The sequence below is a fragment of the Pinus tabuliformis genome, chromosome J, assembly GCF_031772625.1.
Source record: "Pinus tabuliformis cultivar Carrire ecotype Pingquan chromosome J, CPIR1, whole genome shotgun sequence".
Classification (NCBI taxonomy): domain Eukaryota; kingdom Viridiplantae; phylum Streptophyta; class Pinopsida; order Pinales; family Pinaceae; genus Pinus; species Pinus tabuliformis.
Genome location: NC_142295.1, coordinates 1,076,586,244 through 1,076,601,273, shown reverse-complemented (window position 1 = coordinate 1,076,601,273; position 15,030 = coordinate 1,076,586,244). Strand labels below are relative to the sequence as shown.

General features: G+C 44.1%; 1 protein-coding gene across 1 annotated transcript in view; it reads left to right on the top strand.

The window, feature by feature from the left end:
* Nucleotides 1-467: 467 nt before the first annotated feature.
* The window catches only part of LOC149230682 (D-lactate dehydrogenase [cytochrome], mitochondrial-like), a 223,632-nt gene continuing 209,069 nt past the window's right edge, over nucleotides 468-15,030 (top strand). Inside the window, exons 1-2 of the mRNA XM_089381384.1 lie at nucleotides 468-1,082; nucleotides 1,215-1,308. Coding sequence (XP_089237510.1) covers nucleotides 796-1,082; nucleotides 1,215-1,308 — 381 coding nt within the window. The 5' untranslated portion in view covers nucleotides 468-795. The remainder of the gene's footprint in view (nucleotides 1,083-1,214; nucleotides 1,309-15,030) is intronic.

Below are 15,030 nucleotides of genomic sequence, written 5' to 3'. Positions count from 1 at the left end.
AACTATTAAAAATAAAATAGGATTATAAAACCAGAATTTCGCTCTTGTCCGGTGGGAGGTTGACTCTGAAGGTTTCCACAAGGATAAACAAAATGTATTTTTATTTAATAAAATTACAATTATAAATAGGTAAGTTGTGACAAAAATTTTGGAATTTTTTAACAATTAAATTTATATAAATATTAAAAATAAATAATTATATTTTATAATTATAAAAATTAATAAATTTATTTTATATAAAAAATATTAATTAAAATTAAATATACCATCATATCCATAAATATTTTATATTAATTTCGGATACCAAATTCCGATTAAAAAATTTAAAAACTTAATAAACCCTTAGCTGACACAGTATCGAGCTCCTAGGGAATGTTCAGCGAATGATTGAGTTTCCACGTAAATTTAAAAACTTAATAAACCCTTAGCTCACCCATGAGCCAACTCCTAGGAAAATGTTTAGCGAATGATTGAGCTTCCACATACGAACGGCATTAATAAATGCCCCTATTTTACTCGAAGGATAGGAATTTCATATCTGAACCCCTGATAGTTTCTGCCATTTAGTACCATTTTGATTATTTAACCAACAATGTTGACTAACAGAACAATACTCGACAGACAAATCCCGTCGTGACGGGCAATTTACCCATCAAATTCCATCCTGCAGCTGACCACCTAAGAACACACGTGACCGTAGTGTCATCCAGTACCCAGTGTCTCCGTATCTTTTGGCCCAAACCTCGAACACTACCTCCGCCAGGATCCTCCTCGGCTGCATAGAGAAGCAGCTCAATGGCTTCCTCATTTCGTCTCGTATCTTCTTTTAAATCCGAGTCGCGTATTCGGATCCTATGCCGTTCTCTGCAAGCTCGGCGTTGTTCGTCGCGTTCTTGTCAGAATGAGCCACAAGTTTCTACTGCGGAGCCAAAATATGCACTCGGGAGGATCGGAAATTTCTCGCAATCAACACAATGGCGATGGCTGTGCGCGTTACCTTTCGCCATGGCTGTCTCTGCCGGAGCCTGTCTGGTTGGATTCGAACCCCAGACATCCGGTTGCGAAGCAAATGAAACTCTGAGGTACACAACTTTGAGCTCAGTCTTATGGTAAAGGACGGATTTCCACTGTCTTAGATGCTGCGCTGTTCATGATTTGCATTCTTTTGTTTTGGTCCAATGCTTTGCTGTTAATAATTTAAATTCGCTACGCAGAGTTGGCGGCAAAGGCAGCACTGAGCTTGTGGTCAAAGGCTCCCACAAGGAACTTCCTGAAGGCTTTCTTGATGAATTGAAGGCAGTATGCGGGGTATGTCGTCGTTTAACTTCTTTAAAGAAACGATTCCGTGGTGGGAAAATCTACATAATGTTTCTTTTGTTGGCCTGTATTAATATTTCCGGCATTTTGCATAATACCTTGATCCGATTGAAGACATAAAACGATTTGTGTCTTCAAACGGTTCTTCTGATCGAATCGTCTCTGTATTGTTGTATTTGTCGATGTATTTGTCATCATCCCTAAAATTAGTAGAATATGTTCAATTGAAAAGCTATTGGCCGTTCCTGGTCCGAATTTTATCAATTGTGAAGACGGGCATCTTTAATTGGCAGAGGAACATTATTGACGTCGGTAGTTTCGCTGGTTAACTAGACTAGTAGCCATATTTCAAGGGAAAAAGCAACAACCAGAAAATTGGTAAATTACAGGGCAGTTTATAAAGGTTTGAAAATACGGTGAAGGTACTCGTACTGCAGAGCAAGTTGATCTAAGAAAATCCAGCTTGAAATAATGAATGGCCATCGCTGCATGTTGCATACTACAAGCTGACAGGAATTTTTGTTAGAAGTCTTGATTGCGATTGATACCATCAACATTGATCATTACTGACTATCACGGTATAAACGATTCCTTTTTTAAATCTTTAAATGTTCTCTTTTGCTTAATGGGGCCATGTTAAATTATAGTTACAAGTACCACTTTCAAATACAGAAAAACAACGTGAACATATGCCAGAGAAAGGAAACGAAAGGGAAACTATACAATTTAAAAACCTATAATATCTCACCAATAATTTTAGATCTCCTCAAAAAAAACACATGTTAACAACAAAATTTTAATGTTTAGCATTCCCAAAACTGTATGGCATAAGAAAAAAAATCAAATGTTTTGAACTTTAGTTTGTAGTCCAGTCTGGTCAACAGAATTGTTGACTGAGTTGGCCATCTCCATACAATTTAAAATTATAAAACTCTCTAATTATTTTGCCAATAATTTTAAAAATCGTCATAAGAAACACATGTTTGCAACAAGATATATGCACCAACATATCCATGCCTTGAACAATATCCGTTCTAGATGAAATACTCCACTGTATGCCTCTTACTTGTGTTGCTAGGTTCTTGCACATCTCTGCGATCTGTCCAAAGTCTCTGTCACGCTTGAATGCAAGTCCTTGATGTGCTAGAGGCCAATTGTCTCATTACTGTCACCATCATTAATGTTTCATTGTGCATCACATCTGTTGGGCATGGAATCCCCCCACGACATGTTTTGGGGCTCAAAGCCCAAGTTTTGAGTTGACATTGTTGTAAAGACTCCGCGAATTGCGGGGGCAGAGCGCGAAATGTATGTTAGAGTCATAGGGGTGTCCGCCCTAAGTTTTGAAGGTAGTGTCGGCCTACCCATGGTCCGCGGACCATGGGATTGTATAAATAGAGTGAGGCTCTGAGTTGTAAAGACATCATAGAATCTAATGGATAGAATGAGATAGCAAAGCATAGAAGAAGGGTTTAAGTGTGTCTTGGGTCGTAGTAGGAAGAGGCTCTGCAGCTGAGTGCGTAGAGGCCTAGTAGAGTCCGCAACTGAGTGTGCGGACCCCTGCATCTGAGTGCGCAAGGTAGATTTGAGTCTGTAACCGGAGAATAAATTAATAAAGAAAGGTTTTGTTACCAATTCTGTGCATCTGTTCTGAGTTATTACATGTTTGATATCATTTGCAATTATACTGTTTATTTACTACGCACACTTGTATGAATTGTGAATATTGTTAAGTATAACTGAAAGCATACAAATAAGTTAAGTTAATAAACTAATATTGGATGATTAGTAAGGACTTGGGTAATAAAACTGTTCAGCCCTCGAGTAGGGCTGCGTGAAGGCAGTATCTCAGGTTGCGAGATATAGGAAAGTGCGCGTAGCAACGTGCACAACCGCGCACCACTTGAAACCATCAGACATCTCCACGGTGTGGAAACCTGGTTCTAGCGCCCTCTCATACTATTTCGGATGAGACCTCAGTCCGCGCTTTGCGGACTGTTGCCGAAAGGGCCAGTAGTACCGGGATTTGTTTCGCTAAATCACCTCTAAACCTGGGTCAGGCCCCAACAAGCCAACAAATGGTTCCGTTGCCAGGACTGGGATCTGCATAAGGGATGTCCGATGTCGTGTCACTGGAATCCAACAAAGAAAGAAATTGAAGGGTGGTTGGACAAAAAGATTCATGAGTTTGCGGCACAGGAAAACAGGAATCCGCGAGTATCAAAGGAACAGTGGTTAGAGCACTACTTATATACGGAAATCCACGAAATTTTCTTTGCATCCTTCCCCTCTGAGTTGTAGGAGTGTGTTAGGCCCCTACACTAGTAGTATAGGGGCCATGTTAGGCCCCTATACTACTAGTGTAGGGGCCTAACAGAGTGGATCGTGAAGCTAGCAGACAGTTAGGGAAGGTGTAGGCTCGACAAACCAATTGTGTGGACTCCAGAATTGGTGCGTAGACTAAAAGCATCGGAAAATAAGATCACGCGCGCTGTGGACCATTGGCTTGATCGAATTATAGGAGGGTTTATCACCGAGTTCGCGATAGACACGACCGTCAGCTACAGTGAGGCGGAACGACGCTTCCTCAAGGGACCGCGAGGTAAGTACATTAAATCGTTGAACACTTGGATTAAAATGCTATTATGTGAAAAGCGGGTTATGCGAAGAAATTGATGTTTAGGGTTACGCGAAGTGGGAGGATCTATAGAAATGAAGGTAGCGTAGAGACAGAAAATAGACCCTTGATTTCGCCGCAACGGGAAAGTGAGGAAGAGCTTGCGAAATTTTCTCCGTAAAGCGCGATCAGTCTGATAAGGCAACGAATTCCGCGCATACCACCCCCACCTACACCGCCACTGGTTTCACCATCGTCACCCCCATTTCCGCCCACACCACCTCCGCCACGACCACAGTTCAATATGGCGAGCTCGATAAAATTGCCGGTATTCAAAGGAGTAGGGAACGAAAATCCGGACCAATTTTGGTTCGTAGTAAAGGCTGCATGGGAAGCACAAGGAGTCGTAGATGACAATATAAAGAAGGAAACGCTGGTAAGCGCGTTGCAGGATCGCGCACTGACATGGTACATCAAGCGTTCTAATGAGCATCCAAACGCGGGGATCGTAGATATCCAGGCCGCGCTGAACAAGGAATTTAGCAGGGAAAAATCGGAGACACAATCGATTATCGGGTTTAAGGAAATTGCGATGCTTCCAGGCGAGACCCCATGGGATCTGGATCAGAGACTGAAGAGTATGATTCGCGAAGCCAACATGACCTTGACGGATGGACAACACCGCGCATGGTTTGTAGTGTCACTAACGCCGCATTTAAGGACGGCGCTATCACAACAGAAGTTATCCACCCAGGCCGAAGCTTTGGAGATTGCAATGAGACTGCACGAGACCCCAATACAAGATCCTGGCCTGGGAGTCCAACAAATCCACGCGCAACTGCAAAATTTGTGTCTGGAAATGCAGAGTTTGAAACAGGACAGGACAACTTGGCCAGAGGCGCGCGAGGAGGTATGGTGCATAAAATGCAAAGGCCAGGGGCATGACAAGGACCATTGTCCAGTCTTCGCGAACTACTTAGCAGGAGGAGGGCTGATGCCATTAAGACCAGAGGCACAAGCAGGGCCGAGCGCGGTGCCTGCATTATGGTGCATGATTTGTCAGATAGGAGGAAAACATGCTATGGATAATTGTCATCTATTATAGAAGTAAACGCAGACGTCCCAACAATTGTTTTGTAATTTCTGCAGGTCAATAGGCCATGATGAACGCACTTGTAGAAGTTATGAACTGATGATGGATTGAACTCCTGCCTACAGAGTGCAGACTGAAACGCAAGCCCTCGATCCAAATACAGGAATGGCGCGCGCTGGATTTCAGGGGCGCGGACGAGGTCGAGGTGGAATGGGACCAGGAAGGGGTTGCAGACAGCTGATTTGTTACAATTGCAGAGGGCCAGGGCATTATGCCCGCAATTGTACAAATCCGACAAGAGCATCATGTTTATATTGTACCCAATTTGATCATGAGACGGAGGGCTGCCCTACACTGATAGTGAGGTTGTGCGATAAGGGAATACTCTAGCCTCCCCCAACTCAGAACCTACAAATGATGAGGTCTGAGCCGCGCGAAGAGGACCCGAATGTAAACATCGTGCTTCGAAGTGGTATCACGACAGGAGATGACAAAAGTAAGCAGCTTGAAGAAAGTGCGTGGGTTTGCAAGGCTCCTACAAAGGAACATGAATTTGATTTGGAGTGCGCGAAGGAGACATTCATGGAAGCTAAGAAGAGCTTCACGGAGGCCTCCACTTTAGGTAATAAGGATCAACTAGAACCGGGGATGGATCCTTCAATGTTTCCTACCTTTCTGGAGACATGTATGAAGCTGTTGCGCGACAACAAGGCTATGAAGGGACTGCACGAACTCATCACTAGGTGCGTTGGGTCAGGAGAACCGCGCGTAGTTCGCAAACTCAGAAAGCATGCATTGCGAACAGGTAGGGAAATGAGATTGACTACGCAAATCAGAGAATATGAAATAGATCAAGTGATTCTAGATTTAGAATTGGACACGAACGTACTGCCAAAGCAGACATGGGAGCGCATGGGTAGGCCCACGTTGCAATGGTCCCTTATTCAATTACGAATGGTGAACCAGCAGAAGATCCTATTGATGGGAAGATTGCAGGGAATAACGGTAGATATTGAAGGTGCGAGCGCACTTGCAGATTTCGAGGTGATAGAGATTGTCAATGACAACAATCCCTATCCCGCGCTACTGGGAATAGATTGGGCCACTGATATGAACAGAGTGATAAATATAAAGAAGCGCAAAATGATTTTTGAGAAAAAGTCACTGCGCGTAGTGGTACCTTTAGACCCTGCGGAAGGATCGCGCTACACAGAGCCAATGCGTGACGACGAGCTAGACTGTATCTACAAGATAACCGCTCGGGAACAGGATTGGGTAAATCCTACAGCGGATGGCAGGATTTCATGGGAGCGCGAAAGCTCTTGCACATCAAATTTGGATGAGGAAACAGAACGATGGCAGAACCGGTTACACGAGGTAACCACGCTCAATTGCAACATGATGATAAGATCACTGCGCTGCGTGACAACAGAGGTAAGGGATCTGCCTATGTATGACGGGTTGACATCAGTGGATGAATTCCTGAACAAATTTGAAAGAGAGGTGCCGGAACAGTAGCGTTTTGACGCTCTGAAATGGGCGTTGCACGCTACGCCCGCAAGGTGGTGGTGTACGCATCAAAGAAGTATTGAGAGCTAGCGCGAATGCAGAAAGATGATGCGCTCACGATTTGGGAAGACTCAGATGCGGATGGAAGCGAGGCATGATGAACGAAACAGCCTGCGCGCCCACCATTTCAGATGGGTACAGGCGTATGGTACGCAGCCCACATGAACGCACACCGCTCTCACGATAGGCAACAAGAACAACAAGCATAAGCAGGGAAGACAAGTGCGCGAACGACGAAGTATGATAAGACCTAGCGCACCAAAAATCATACGCGGGGACGCCTTTGACAAGGTGTGCGAAGTGCTGAACAGGGTCCACCATGTGAGACGCACTGACTGGGACCTGCGCGTACTAGCGGTTGTATGGGCTTATAGGATCATGTGCAAAACTCTGACCACGCAAGTGCTTCCGAAGCTGAAGTATGAAGCAGGGGCTGTAGTCCCTGTGGAGCATGTGAAGCTGTGTCCGTGCGTAACAACACCCGTAGATACGACGATCCGCACAGACCGGAATGAAGAAATCACACAACTACGGGAAATAGAACATATAAGACTTAAGGAAGAAATTCGACGGGGAAACTTTAGACTTCGCGAACTTTAAAAAGACCCAGTACGACTAAGGGAGAAAAGCGCTTTAATGAATGCAGAGGTCAAGAAGCTGGAAAACGAGATAAAGGAAGCATTTGTCATCGAAAAACCGAGGATGGCAAGGCAAGATGCGTATGATCATACTGACAAATTGGAAAACTATTGTCGTGAACTAGTTAGTTTGCTGGCTTGGCTTGGACTACATATCGCCAAACGTAGTGACCAAGGTAGCGCATTGCAAATAGTAGAGTGTGCGATGCCGATCACCACAATGGAAGATGGGGATTCTCTGTGAACCATGCTGGAGGACGGGATGGAGCCTCGCACGGGTGGTGCGACCACCTGACTAGCCATAGGAAGAACAGTCTTAGCGCTCCAGGCAGCTGAAAGGGAGCACGGGACTATAAAATATTCTGCCTGGGAGCTGCGCGATATTGGAGATGCGTGCAGAATCAGAACGTCACAGGGTTTGCGATCGCGCATGGAGGGCTGTGCTGCCGCGCGGGTTGGCTGGGAAGTGACCGTTGGTGTCACTATTCACGACGGGATGTTCGATTTGAGGCCAAATGGAGCGGGCGACGGGCATTTAAGACATGTGTTATGGGCAAGATTTGGGAAAATCAGTCACCAAGAAAGCATTAATGGCCCGAAATTGGGGGGAACGGTAGAATTTGAATTTGAAAGGCGCTATAAAGCACAAAGGGCTGGCCAGTGAACAACACTTGGTCATTTGAGAATTGAGCGCTTGAGCAGAGCACTGAGCATTGAGAGCCGAGCGATAATTGAGCCCCTAAGTTCGCGAGTGACAGAATACAGCCTAGATACGATGACGACCACTAAGGATGGGTTGGGAATTAAAGAGGTAACCGGCGAGGCCGCGCAGACCCTAATGGTGGAGGATGTTCCGGAAGGCGCCACGGTGGTGACAGAAATCCCCAAATCACCACGAACACCGAGGCCTAAGAAGGATAAACAGGCAATGGGTCCAGTGTGCATGTCCCCCCGGAATCCGCGACACAACAAACTATCCATGGCAGAGAAGGGGAAAGTAGTCACAGAAATGGATGAGGAAGAAGAAGACTTGCAGGTCCTGACTGCCGCAGTAGAAGAAGAAGAGGACATGGAGGAGGACATTCAATCGTTGCGCTTTGCAACAAAACTTCCCGCGTATGTCCCTCCGCGGAAAGGGAAAACCAAAGTGTCGAAGGACCTGGACGAAACGAAGAGTTCACTCGAGACCCCTCTCCTCCTCGATGGCATTGTATTTGAGGGCATGCACCTAGGCCGCGTGCCAACCATGAAATTTGAAGACTGGGACCTCACTGACTGCGAGAAGTTCCCGCACCTAGAGACCGGGAACCTAATGAAACAGAACACTGAGGGGGTAGTGATAACATTAGAGTCGCGGAAGTGGCTGCGTGGTGTGGAAAAGGTCGGGTTGCTGCACTTATTATGGATACCACATTTCCACCGCGCGCCCATCACCATTTTCATCATCAGGCAGCTGCTCTGCTTGGTGCATGATGGGTATCTATGGCTGGAGGAGCCTATTCCCATCATGGCAAACCTCATTCACTGCATCTCTCGGCTCCCCTATAAAGGAAAGGACCTCGCGACTATAGCCGAAAAAGGTAGCGATTTGGCTCTTGCAGAAGCCATGAAGGCAAAATATAAGCTGGAGAAGAAGAAGAGGGGCTACGCCATCTCCAGCATCAAGGACAAAGGGGTGCGCGTAGCAACCCAACTCCTGGCCGACAAAGTTATGAGGAAGTGCCACACCGATGAGGTACCGGTGCCGGTGGTCGCGTTGGCCGAGCAGTGCGCGGAGGGGGTCCAGTTCAACTGGTCTGAATTCCTCTGCGAGGAATTTTTGACAAATTGTTGCGAAGCCCAAGAGCAGGGTAAAACCTTCCACTATGCGTGGTTGCTATTATCCATATTGCTAGTAGCGGGAGAACTGCCGGAGGACAGTCAATTCCCTAACATTGACAGAGAGTTACCAGAGGCCACGAAGTACGCTTCGCTCTGGGCCACAAAGGACGTGAAACGGATTTGTGACACCAAAATTTTCTGGGTGCTCATGGAGGCGAGCATCCGGATGTGGATCAATCGGAGGCCACGCCTGTCACCTACGGTGCATAATAGTCTGCAGAGTTTTGCAGACTTCAAAGCTGATATGCACAACATTTATATCAGGGCGCGAAAGGATCCGGCGAAGCAGTGGATGAAGCTACCGTTTGTAGCCACTAACGATGCGATTTTTACTGTCTTGGAGACATGGCCTCTCGAATGGCGTGCCCCGGATCTGGCAGAACTAGAGAAGGCGACAACACAGAAGAAAAAGGATGATGCCAAGCTGCGTGTCACCCAATTGGCAGAGAAAAGGCGAAAGGAAAAAGCAGCAGCTGAGGTAGGGGCAGCGTGAGAAGCGGCACAGAAAGCCGCGGAGCAGAAGAAGGCTGCAGAAGCAGCGTAGGCAGCAGAGGCAGCAACAACACAGGTAGACTAGGGCCAAGCAATGTCCTTAGGGCAGGAGGCTGAGGAAACAGAAACAACAGAAGGGAGTGTGAACCCAGGGGCCGCGTCCACACAGTTAAAGCGCCTGCGCATTGCAGAGAGATCGAGCCCAAGGAAGAAGGTCAAGGCCTCGAAGTTGGCCATTGACCCGATCACCTTAACCGAAGGTGATCTCCATGACATCAGCGAGACGGTCCACGATGTCACAAGTGAAGCGCTTCAGGAGTTCATGCAGGAGCATTAGACTGTGTTGGGGGCCCTCAGGGCGCAGCTGCAAGAGTTATAGGTGCGGCCCCCTCAGGAAGGTACCCTGTCAACACACGTCGCAGCAGAGCAAATGTTGCGCGCAAGGATGGCAAACACAATAGTGTTGCCAGAAGGAGCTCTAGTGTCGTCCAATGCGATGGATCAGTTGTCGATTAGCATGATGAAAGGCCTTGGCCTTAATCTGGCTACCCTTCCCCGGGAAACGCTGTATCAGTTATAGGAGGGGATAACGGCAGAGTTGCGGGCCAAGGAGAGTCACGCGATCTAAGTTCTTAGCGAGCAGAAAATAAACATAGAACAGCTCAGCTTGTAGCGGCGTGAATTGGTGTCGCAGAATCAACAGTTGGTGTAGATGGTAGGTGACGCTTGCCGACGCGTCCCAGAGTTGGCCATCGCAGTAGATGTACCGGTAGAAGTGCGGATCCACAATTTGGCAACTGGAGTTCGCGAGGCTAGAGAAGAGACGACAAAGGTTCAACTGGAGCTGAATCTTCAGATTGCCGAGCTGCGGTTGAAGGTGCAGCCTTCCACTCCCCCGAAAGTCCGAGAACAACGCGTTAGCGCTATCACAGTAGGGTTGGAAGAAATTGGAGGTGCAGTGCACGACTATACCAACATGTTGGAACAGGCACTTGAGGTCCTTACGACTTTGCAAGAGGACCCCAACATCCAGCACCTGCAGACAGAGGCACGCGAACTCTAGCAACAATATGACAGCGTCAGAGGAACTGCACAAATGGTGGTAGTCCTCACTCAACGACTTGCAAGGATGTAGCAAGCCAAGGCATTAAAGGAGCAAGTGGATGCGGCGCGCCATAAGGAAACAGTTCTCAAAGCGCGCGTCCAGCCATGGATTGACGAGGCCTTCACAATCTCGGCAAATATTGAAGGGAAGCTCGCGCACATTCAGGGGATGCATGCGCAGATGCAAGGCAGCACGCCAAACACAGAGGTCTCAGAAGAACAGATGCAGTAGGTTCAACAAGCAGCAACTCAGTGCGCTTTGGATATCACGACCGTTCGAGACCAGTTGGAGGGACTCTGCACCAAGATCGCCACGCCAATAGAGTGACTCGAGGGCAAGTCACGATGTTTGTGTTGGGGGCCTGTTGGGCATGGAATCCCCCACAACATGTTTTGGGGCTCAAAGCCCAAGTTTTGAGTTGACATTGTTGTAAAGACTCTGCGAATTGCGGGCGCGGAGCGCGAAATGTATGTTAGAGTCATAGGGGTGTCCGCCTTAAGTTTTGAAGGTAGTGTCAACCTACTCATGGTTCGCAAACCATGGGATTGTATAAATAGAGCGAGGCTCTGAGTTGTAAAGACATCATAGAATCTAATAGATAGAATGAGATAGCAAAGCATAGAAGAAGAGTCTAAGTGTGTCTTGGGTCGTAGTAGTAGGAAGAGGTTCTGCAGCTGAGTGCGCGGACCCCTACAACTGAGTGCGCAGGGTAGAGTTGAGTCTGTAATGGGAGAAGATTAATAAAGAAAGGTTTTGTTACTAATTCTGTGCATCTGTTCTGAGTTATTACATGTTTGATATCATTTGCAATTATACTGTTTATTTACTGCACGCACTTGTATGAATTGTGAATATTGTTAAGTATAATTGAAAGCATACAAATAAGCTAAGTTAATCAACTAATATTGGATGATTAGTAAGGACTTGGGTAATAACACTGTTTGGCCCCCGAGTAGGGTTGCGCGAAGGCAGTATCTCAGGCTGCGAGGTACAAGAAAGTGCGCGTAGCAACGTGTGCAACTGCGGACCACTTGAAACCATCAGACATCTCTAGGGTGCGGAAACCTGGTTCTAGCACCCTCCCATACTACTTCTGGTGAGACCTTAGTCTACGCTCTGTGGATTGTTGCCGAAAGGGCCAGTAGTACCGGGATTTGTTTGGCTAAATCACCTTTAAACCTAGGTCAGGCCCCAACAAGCCAACAACATCTCCGACCCTATTTCCCTTCTTGGATTTGTACTTCAATACAAATGTGTAGATTTGCAGAAACTCAAATCACTTCACATGTCTCTGATTCAACTTTGTTTGACTGTTGATAAACTTTAGTTTTGATCATCTATGTACAATATGAACTCCTTTGGCAAGAGCTAATGTCTTCAACGCTTCAGTGTCTACACACTAGCTTAGAACTTAATATCAAAAGTAGAATACTTACATTGTACCTCATTGAACTTCTTATTGAAGAATGCTCTTGGTGGCTGGCCCCTCTTAACTCAACATTGTGTCTGTAGCTACCATGCTTTCATCACAATCCACCTAAAACAATTTGTTGAAATTAAATAATGCCAGCACAATTCCCCCTATTATCTTCTACTTCAACATCTCAAATCTCTTTTGTGCCCTTGTGCTCCATGGGAATCTATGCACTTGTATACATTTTGTCATGGATGCACATTTTTAGTTGAAACCTCTAAGGAAATTCCTGTAAATTTTTTCTACTATGAAAACTCCTAACCTCTCTTACATAATGAAGCATGGACCATTCCAATATTTCCTTAATTTTTTTTCTGCATCCATGCACAATTTGTCGTTGAAAACCATGAACCTAAGGTACACCAACTCCTTGAAGGATTCCCACTTTTTCAAGTTGTTATGCAACTAATTCTTTCGTAGCGCTTCAATGCCAACTTCATATGCTCAAAGTGCTCTTCTTTACTCCTACTGAAAATCATAATGTCATCTAGAGAAATAAATACAAACTTACTAATTTATGGTCACACTAACTTAACTTTTTCTTCCATCTCTATTGTCACTATATCTTTTGAGCTACTTGAATCAATAATGACCTTACAAGTTACAACCTTCCCACCAGATTTGCATTCTGTTTTGAAGATGTTCTTTCTTAGCCATTGACCATCCTTTGGTGTTTGTTGCTGCTTCTCCAGTATAATTTCTATGTGCATGATCAAATTTTCTTCATGTTGCAATTCTTTATCAACACTCTAATGGATCTCTCCACACTATCTAATCTCTATTTCACCTCTGTGCATGCCTTCTCTTTGAGGGCATTGAAAGGACTTCTGACCTTCATCTCCATGATTGTAATAACATATCCACCTTTTGTAATCATGATTTCCTCTTCAATGTCCTTTGGATCCTTTGTCTCTGCATTGACCTCTACTTGATGTGCTATTTTGTTTTGTCTTCCAGAACTTCTTATTTTGTGTATCTTCCACTATTTGTGTGAAATTGTGACTTCTACCACCATTACAACCTCGTCCTCTACCAAAGTTTATCATGTTAGCATTACATGCTAATTTTCCTTCCACTTTCGACACTAACTATCAAACCGTTTCTACAAAATGAAATTTGTGCTGACATATCTCTTTTGAATTGCGGATTTTAAATTATTCGCATACCTTGATACCCACTTATGTTTGTCCTCTTTATGAGCATCTTGAATTGAGATTGTCTAGAATTCCTCTGTGTGCCCTTGTACACTTTGATATTTTTGTTAGAAATTTTGCTTTTGTTTAAACAACATCTATTTGCAATCTACATGCAAGATTTTTTTCTCAGAGTTTTGCAACCATCTTACCGCAGCTATGAATCTTCTCTTTACGTTGTTAAGCTTGCTCATGCTACACAAAATTCCACCATATGGTGTTGTGTCCCTTTAACTTCATGCGAGTGAATTTCACCTTTTTTAGGTCTTCCATTCTCTTGAATTTAAAGTAGAATTCCATCTTGCTTCAGCTTAACTACTCCATAAATTTCTACTTTTAGGCTTTCATTATAACATTAACTTTTACCTTCACTATGTTATGATCCTTGCGCCTTAAAAATGATAAAAAACCAATAATTACATTCCTCTTTGAGGGGGAAACCTCCTTTTACAATTAATACAATGTACATGACAATATTTGATGATCCTAAGACTAGGTCTCCTTAGTGTATATAGATAGGAGATAAATGGTACAATTATAATAAAAGGGAACGATGAGGGGTTCTAGCGTACATAACAATATAATAATATAAACGTAATCACTTAATATATAGGGCTTAATAAGGTGTTTTTGGGATAACATGGGGCTTAATATGCCCCTCCCCTTTAAAGAAGTGTTGTCTTCAACACTTGACTATCTATGTTTCTGCATGAACGACTCATCTTCTTGTGTCACTTGCTCCACTAGTAGGTTCTTCCATTTGATGAGGTACTCAATAATTGCTCAATTTCTCAGCTGCCATTAGAGGAAATTTTAGCCTAAAAGTGCCTATGAAATTTTCACGTAATTTCCATGTCATAATATGTAAACCAATCAAAATACTTTAAATATAAAAAGAGGTACATGTAAATATTTTCAAGGGAAAAGAAGAAAAACTACTTTTTTGATTTTATTTTTGGCTTATCTCCTTATAGGTTTTTACTCAAATTTCAAGAGTAGACACTCATTGGATGCGAAATTAAATTCCGCATCCAATGAGTACCCATCATGCATACCTTTGAGAAGGCTCACATTGATAAAAATTTAAGCTACATTAAAAAAGCATGTTGAACACACTTTTTTAATGTATCTTCAATTTTTATTAATGTGGGTCTTCTTAAAAGTATACATGATGGGTACTTGTTAGATTCAAAATTTAATTCTGCATCCAACGAGTGTCTACACTTGATATTTGAGTAAAGCTATAAGGAGATAACCCAAAAATACAATTAAAAGAGTAGTTTTCTTCTTTTCCCTCCAAAATTCATAACTCTTATTTTATTATTTTAACTATTATTTTATTATTTTTCCTTAGGAGGCCACTTTTACGCTGAAATTTCCTCTAATGTTATTCCTTGTTTCAAAAATTGTTTCTATTTCTACTATTATTTTCCCTTCTTCATTAATCTGCGGTAGAATAGTTTGGACTGAGATTTTGTCGCCGATTACCTTCTTTATGTAAGAAACATGGAAGACTAGATGTACACGTGAAGATGGAGGCAACTCCAATTTGTAAGCCATATTTCCAATCCTCTGCAACACCTTATAGGGGCCATAATATCTTAGAACTAATTTATTGTCCTTTTGTTAATTTATTGTCCAACACCACTGA